This window comes from Mesitornis unicolor, unplaced genomic scaffold, assembly GCF_000695765.1.
Source record: "Mesitornis unicolor isolate BGI_N332 unplaced genomic scaffold, ASM69576v1 Scaffold53793, whole genome shotgun sequence".
Lineage (NCBI taxonomy): Eukaryota > Metazoa > Chordata > Aves > Mesitornithiformes > Mesitornithidae > Mesitornis > Mesitornis unicolor.
The window spans coordinates 1-8,318 of NW_010173661.1; the positions used below are offsets into that span (position 1 = coordinate 1).

General features: G+C 41.7%; 1 protein-coding gene across 1 annotated transcript; it reads left to right on the top strand.

Moving 5' to 3' along the window:
• Positions 1–124: 124 nt before the first annotated feature.
• Positions 125–6,181, top strand: DTX3L (deltex 3 like, E3 ubiquitin ligase; the record flags this gene model as incomplete). Its single annotated transcript, XM_010180775.1, has 4 exons — positions 125–354; positions 2,268–3,806; positions 4,535–4,752; positions 6,112–6,181. Coding segments are annotated over 4 exons (2,057 nt in total), but the record flags the coding sequence as incomplete, so codon positions are not given.
• Positions 6,182–8,318: the final 2,137 nt, after the last annotated feature.

Sequence of the window (8,318 nt, forward strand, 5' to 3'; positions counted from 1 at the left end):
TGAGGGCATTATCTTGCGACCCTCGGCAGGACGCGGGTGGGCAAAGGTCAGATGGTCTCGGTGGTTGCTTGTGGTCATCAAGTTTTCAGGTGGCTTTGTCAGCTTTGTTCCCAAATTACTTCAGATAAGAAGAGTGTGGAATCCCGCACGGATCATGTCTTGGAGATTGGAGCCAGATGCCTGAAGATAGTGATCCAGCCCGGAGAAGGGGACCTGAGCAAGAGCCCGTTTACGGAGCAGGCCTCCCCCAGCTACTCTGTCCCTTCCAGCTCTTCCCCACTTCTGCAGAGGTTCGAGGAGCAGCAGGCAGCCAAAGGCCACGGAGACATGGCAAAAGAAGTCATTACCAAAAAGGTACCTTGGGAAGAGCAGTAACAAGCAGTGTCACGGCCTGCCCTGCTTGTAGTTCCATGAGCTCTTTGTGTTGCTTTCTGTCACACATCAACGTTTCATGCCAAGCAAATGGCAGTTACATTCTCTTAGTCAATAAAATAGGAGCAGGGAGTGACTTTCGAGCACTGGACCACGGATCATCCACACATGTTAACAGGCAGCATGTTCTCCAGTGTGGCTTTGGCACATGCCAACCACTACTCCCCAGACCGATACCCCGGCAGGTTTTGGGGTTATTGTACACCAAGAGCTGCTCCCAAAAGGTAGAAGAATTGTAGATTTGATTCCCTTCCTGCTATGCAGACCTGTAGCACCATTTCAGCAAGTTTTGCTCCTCCACACAGCCCTACTTACATCCATCTCTTACCTCAGCACTTAAAAAAAATCTGCTCTGATGGGATGTACAGGAAACATCATTTCAGACATTTTGAACCAAAAGTTATGCAGAAAAGAAAAGATCAGCTGTGTGTTCGGAGCATGGGGCTGGGCAAGGCTACCTGTGCTTGTGGCTCTACCAAAGGTTTACCCTGTTTTGCGTGGTAGCCTAGATGTAGCTTTTGGGGTATATAGCATGTGCCAATGTAGTGGTAATCTGACATCTGTAGCAGTATAGTGCAGATTTCTCTGTGCTTCTATCTCTGCAAAGTAGAGATGTGAATATATTTGTTACTATTTTTCAGAATCCTGGTCTCTGCCTTAACCCTGAGTTACTAAAGCATGACTTTTGGGATTTTTTTTTAAATAGTCGAGAAAACTAGAAAGTCTAATATAATGAAAGAACAATGTAATATAACTTATTTGTGCTGTTAAAACATGTTGTGTCTCTATCACCCAGTGCTAAGGGGACAGACAGGTTTCTTGGGGGATTCTTGACAGAATGATGGTGGCATTAAGTTGTAGTTACAATTAAAGCTATTTTTTTAAAAAGGATTTTATGATTAGCATAGCATAGAATTAACAAATAGAAAAGCACAGGATTTCTACAAGCAGAATCAGTGTAGTACGATTTTATAAGTAGCGTAGCACTGAATTTTATAGCACAGCTTAGCTTACAGTTTCTAATCACCTGGACCCTCTGCAGATTGTGTCAAATCTTAATACTTGGCGTGCCATATTGATATAACAATCATATTTTAGGCTCAAAAAAAACCACATAAAAGAGTATGAGCCCTTCACTTAGTCCTCAGCAGAGGACGGTGAAGGTGTCTCTGGCCATTGGAGGATGATGGATCTTATTGTCCAGCATCAGCTGTAGCCCAAGTTCCCACTTAGGACTTGTTGCTGCTCAATTTTGTGGACAGTGCTCTGTGTGCTGTTCTGCTTTCCGGTTCTGTGAGGGGGTTATTGCCACCTGGTTGGCAGGGTGCCTGGGACCTTCAAGGCCAGTAAGGGGGAGAGCAGTTGGCCTGGTGCCCAGGAACCTTGAGGATGACAGGGAGAGGAAGAAGAAATCTGTTTGCTTTGTCTACTTGGTGCACAGGACCTTCAGGCCCTGATAATGAGGGGAAAAGGGACTAAGACGTGACCAGCTCAGTCACACGGAATGGCCATTTGCCTTATAAAATGATGTTAGTTATGCTAACCGTATTACCAGAGGTCAGGACCAGGTGTCTCAAACTAGGCAGCGAAGTTATTGTCTTTGTCTCTGCAGTGCTCAGGACATTAAGAAAATTCAGACACTTAAAAGCAGATTGCTTTACTTACATTTGTGCAATGTCAGTATACGTGACATACAGAAAACACTGTTGCAAGTATGCGTATGGTAATCTGGCCCTACTGAGAGGTACAGAGCTTTTCCTTACTCAAAGTACAGAAGCAGCAAGCAGAGGACCTTGGAAAGAACAAATACTGATATCTTCTTGTCTTCTCTCTAGATATTTCTTACAGTATCTGCGACTTTGAATACCAGTATGTTCACTGAACAGCAAAGGGCGAAAATTACCGTTTTATGTCCAAATTTAAAAAGAGAAGGAAATCTTGATATTGATGGCTCTGAGAAATTGACGGGGGATTTTACAGATATTGAAAAAGCCTATCACTACTTTAAGGATATCCTTGCAGGCAATGACCCAAACTATGATTTTTCACGTTCTGAAAGTAAAAATGGTTTGGAAGATGATAATGGTCTAAATACTGAAGAAATGAATGAGCTTACAGTTCCAACAGCTCTCTATGAATATTTCAGTCACACCTGCAAAGAACACGTCAAAGTACTACATGAAGAGTTCGGAGTGCATATAATAAGTAGAGATCATTACAACGGAACCACATCACTATGCTTCGCTCCTGATAAAAGCCCTGCAACAATGCAAAAAGCTAATGATTTTTTTATCAGAACTTTTCAGAAAACAGTAGAAGATTTGAAACAGGAAAAAATTCCCGTACCGAACAGTTACACATTAAGCAAGACAATAACAAAATTAAATGCTAGGTTTAGTAAACTTCTTGCCAAAGAGGAAGGGAATCAGCTGCTACTCCGTGGTCCAACGAGTGAGATTTTAGCTGCCAAAAATTTTCTAGCAGAGAACAGTGAAAACAGCAAAGCTGAAAAGAATATGAAAATATCATCTGAACTCTACAAATACAGGAATGGAATTGAAGTTGATGCTTCTGTGTTTAAATTGTTGGAAACAATATTAAGCAAAGAAATTGAAGACATTAAAGACAAATTTGATACAGTAATAGAAGACAGTTCCTATGGCCAGAAGGTGCTCATACTATTTAGACCCAGGACCAAGACTTCTGATATGTCTTCACATGCTACTGAAAGTTTCATTAATGCATTTCAGAATGCCTCTGCATTGTTAAGAGAAAAAGTCATCAGCTGGAAGCTTTCAGAAGATCAGAAAAAAAGATTAAAAATGCTAATTAGTGGGAAAAATTGGGAAGATATGCATGTAAAACTGAAGAAGAAAGAAGAGAAGTTCATCTTAAGTGGTTTACCAGACAATCTTGATGTTGCCGAAAAGCTCATTATGAACTTACTTAACATTGAAGACTCTACACAAACTAAAAACAAGACAGCACTGTCCTCTGATCATGACTATCAAGAAGCTACAGGAGCATCTGAGAAGAAATACTATGGCAGGAAGAAGAGTAGTCTTTCTTCTGAAGGACAGTCTAAGGCAAAGACAGAAGAAGAAGACGACAAAGATGTGTGTCCAATTTGCATGGACAAAATTAATGATAAGGAAATACTGAGAAAGTGCAATCATGCATTTTGCAAAAGTTGCATCGAACAGGCCATGACTTATAGGCAGATTTGTCCTGTTTGTAATACTGTCTATGGACTCATGAAAGGAGATCAACCAGAGGGCACAATGTCATTTAAAACGTTACCTTTTCATCTCCCTGGTTATCCCAATTGTGGTACTATTCGCATTACCTATGATATGCACGGTGGTATTCAAACTGTAAGTATATTTAAAGATTCATAAAAGATATTTTTCCCACAAAACCAATATTGAATATAAAATTAACTATTTTTCCATCGTTTTAATGCATGCCCAGGAGAGGCTTTTCTTTGTTCTGCACAAGTCTGCAAGTATTTAATTCAGTATTTTTGAGTGTCATAAAGTCATATAGTAGGAGTAAAATAGATGGTAGCCCTCCATTTTATATGCACCAGGACAGAGCTACTGTCTTTAATTTCTACATTGGGAATAACTGAACTGGAATATATGGAATGATGTCATATAAACAAGATTTTGTGAGTACAATTAGGATTCTCTGAGGCATTTTCTTAGCTCCCAACACCAGCGGATGAAAATGAATAGCAGACTGGCTTGTAAGCTTTCCAGGTGAGAAATCAGCTTGTTATGTGTTTAGAGTCATGCCTAGGACTGCAAATTGGATAAATGAAAAAGTCTGAGCTGGGGTGACATGCATTTGGGAGAGCAATGAGTTAAAAAAACATTTCAAATGGATGCCTGAGTGATGGCCAGAAAATGGGAATAAGACTTACATGAAAGAAATTATCTAATGACGAAAAAACTCCTCAAAATCAGTCATCTGTCATGCTATGTCTTTCTGAAACAAATACAAGATAAAAAGTATTGCAAAAGCTGGGATGTGTGATTTTCACACTGTCAAAGCATTTATGATATGCAATGTGTTTTTGTTTTGTTTTTCTACAAAACAGAGCAACCATCCAAACCCAGGAGAACGTTATGGTGCAACTACTCGAACAGCGTATTTACCTGACAATAAGGAAGGGCAAGAAGTTCTGGAGCTCCTCAAAAGAGCCTTTAACCAGAAATTGATTTTCACAGTGGGACATTCACGTACTAGTAATGCACAAGGTGTTATCACGTGGAATGATATTCATCACAAAACTGCCATTTCTGGAGGAGCTACCAAGTAAGTAGTCTTCTCTTTATGTAATTTTATTGCTACTCAGATGTGCCAGGAAGGTTACCCTGAATATTAGAGCTTTCAGATTTTGTCACTAGCAAAGTGATTGTGGATCCAAGCTTGAATCACCTTCACCAGTGGGAACAGTTGGAACAAGGGTGAGCTTAGTCTCCTGTTGCCCCTCAGAACACTCATTCACCAGTGTAAAGCTACTAACTGCTCTGATGAGAAACTACTTCTAGTACAGGACAGGACAGCAAGCTCTGGATAGCAGCTAAGGTTGGACTCCTGATCTCAGCCTCTTCTGTCACCTGCTATTTTGCACAAGGGGTGCTGGTCCATTATGATCCCAGTAAAGATGGCACTCAGACTCTGTAAAATATAATTTGAAATTCTACTTATTAGACCTAACAACAAGAGGAAAGAGATTGTAGTACAGATATGGATATATCCTGTTAGATGCTAGGAACGTGGAGTTGCACAGCTTTCACTGGGTCCCTGACCAGAGCACAGGACACACATAGGAAGGATTACCCCATTTTCGTTGTTGGAGCTATTACAGGATTTTCTTAGTAGAAGACAACTCTGTTTAGCATTTCTCAAGGGCTTGCTGCACTTTGAGATAAAGGCAAGGACATGCAGGTGGCATAATCGGCAGTACTGAGTGGGAGCTGCCGGCAGCACCTCTCTTGGGTGAGCTGGCCAAGCCTGTCATGCAGGCACGGGCTGTGCATGGCACAACAAAGGCCTGAAGGCCACACCACACGGGCAGCACAGCCTGTCCCAGTTAACTGTTATGTGGATCACTAATTCCTCAATGTATAGTCATCTTCCAGTCAGGATCACTACGTTCCATCCCTAAACATCAGTGCCTACATCCTCCTTCCTGGGCTAGGATTATAAAAGAGCAAAAAGTACCGGTTTTACTTTATCCCCAGCTCTGCCCAAGTGCTCTCCCTAGTTATCACTTGCTTCATACACGCTCTAGGTGATGCGCTACTTAAAATCCAGAGGTGCTATTATATTTGTGTGTTGAATGCTCACTTGGATATGCTCCAGGTCTGATTTTCAGAAAGATGCATACCCAAGCGCCCTATCCTTGTCAAGGGACACAGCAGGCAGCTTTGAAAGTCAAGGTCTTACTGTCGGTTTGGGCGATCAAATTCATCAGCTCCTTTTCCTAAGTTTTTAGCTTTAGCCTGTCTGTACTACCTCTCTGACTTGCAAAATAAAATTTCTCTGTTGAGTAGGAAGTAAGTACATAAAATTTGTAAAGTGCTTTAAGATATTTTGATGAGAAGGCTCTGTAGAACTGTCAAGTGCTTCATTGCAGAAGTAGCCCAAACAATTCTTTTCTTCTTCTAGTTATGGTTACCCTGATCCTGATTATCTGCAACGAGTTCGGTTGGAATTGAAAGCAAGAGGAATTGAATAAAGAAATGTATCACCCATCAAGTCTTAAGTGATTCAATTAATCACAATTTATAGTGATTAACCATTCAAGCACTAAGAAGAGGTTCCTTTGTTCAGTGGCTGTACGTATATCACTTGTATTTTGCAGTCAGATAAGAAAACTAAGCTTTTTTCATCAAATTATATATGTTCTTTTTACACATAATTTACATCCTTAAGTAATGCTTCCCTCTGTGAGTAACCTTTACAGAGTTTTCAGTCTCGTGAGTGCAGCATCAGTACTTGTTGCACTTGCTGAATATGAAATTGTGTATCTTATTTTACCAGTGAATCTGATCTGCACTTTTTCTCACAAGTCTCCAGTCTGACCGCCAAAACCGATAGATCTACTACGAGATCAAACACTTTAGCTTTGTGTTATTACAGCTGTCATCACAGATAGCATCATGCAACCCATCTGCTGGAATATTTTTATGCAGCTGTTCTGGTAGCACCCTTGATAGGGCTATCTTTTCCTTTTCAGGGTAGGATTGGCGTGGTTTGGGTTTTAAACATGAAATAAGTATGGATAGTGTATGAGGGGGTGCATGGATGCTGCTGTATTTTTAACCCTGCCAGAAGTGCTGAATGCTCAGAGCTGTGATGGAGCAAATGGAAAGTAACAGTGCTCGGGGCCATCTCTGGTAACAGGGTTCTGGTTCTGTGCCTGCTGTCGTGTTTCAGCTGAAATACAACTTTTAAATCAGCTTTGCAACTATAACACTATATTCTTCCCAGTGCTTCCAATACATGGTTTAAATTATATCATAAAGATACTCTGCACTGTCTGAATAGCCTGTTAAATTACCTTGCGGTGGTGTGAAGCAAATAGTCTTCACTTAATGCAGCTGTAATTGTTAGTGAGTTAAACTGTTTTTGTTAGGCTACTGAATATAATGAATAAAATATAAAAATACCTTCTGCTCAGTTCTCCATTCCTCTGTACAGTTTTTTCCTCCTGTTTTAAATACATATAGTTTTATTTTTTATTTTAATTTAGGAGCGTCCCAGCAATGCTGTGGTTTATGGTGATTTGGACCCCACGGCATCTCCTTTTTATTTATTTTTTTTTAAGATTCCCACATTGTGAACAGGCAGTACTACTGTACCACCTCAACTTGCAGATTGCTTAGTACTGAACACTGTTTGGTTTCCATGTGGGTTGGGATAACTTTCCTGCTGTGTTTTAGCGTATTTGTTTTCACATTTTACACTATTTCACGTTTTTTCCCTTTTCTATGCAGTAAGATACCAACATTCCAGCTATTTCTAAATGACTGTGCTTTTCTGCACACTGAAACAAGCTGTGAAGATCAAGAGGCTTCTTTCAGCCTCTCATTTCCCTTTCTGTCCCAATAAACCAGTTCATGGATCTCAGACCCTTATCTGATAATTCCCTGGCTCCCATTTTATCTGTGGCAAAGTTTGCCGGCTGAGTTCTGCAGCAGCATCCTGTCGACTGCCACTGAAAGCCCCCAAGCCTTTATCCTATAACCAGCTGTACAGACCTTTACTTTCTAATCACAGTTGTACAGTTTAGGAGTCAATTTACCCGATTTGCAATCGAAGTCAGGTGCTTTGCCTGGGTTACAGCAAGGGAGGAGAGCATGCACCTGGGCTATTGAGAGAACAGCGCATAGGAAACACCCCGGGTCCGCTCAGCAGCATGTCTGGCAACACCTACATTTACCTGACATCCACCCGGGCTTATCATGTTTAATGACATTTAGTTGTTATCCATTTCCATTTAAAACACAGCTGTACCCAGTGCCTGAGGCTTTTGTGGTTAGGCACTGGACTGTACAGACCTCACTGTCCCTGTGTTGTGCTTTAAAATCGAATCGTGACACAAGCTGTAAATGGAAATGGGTAACAACCAAATGTCATTAAATTAAGCACGGGTGTGTGTCACTGCTGCAGCACAACGCTCCCGCGTTGGCCTCCTAAGCAGCCCGGGCTGTGCAACCCCAGGTGCCTTTCGAGGGCGGGGAACCGGGCCCTCCGACCGGCCCGCTCTGTCGAGCCCGCAGCGGCCTCCCGCCCCCGGCTCTGGGCGGAGCCCGGGGCCGCTGCTCTCCCCGCTGAAGAAACAAAAGTGAAAGCGATCCGCTGAAGGAAAC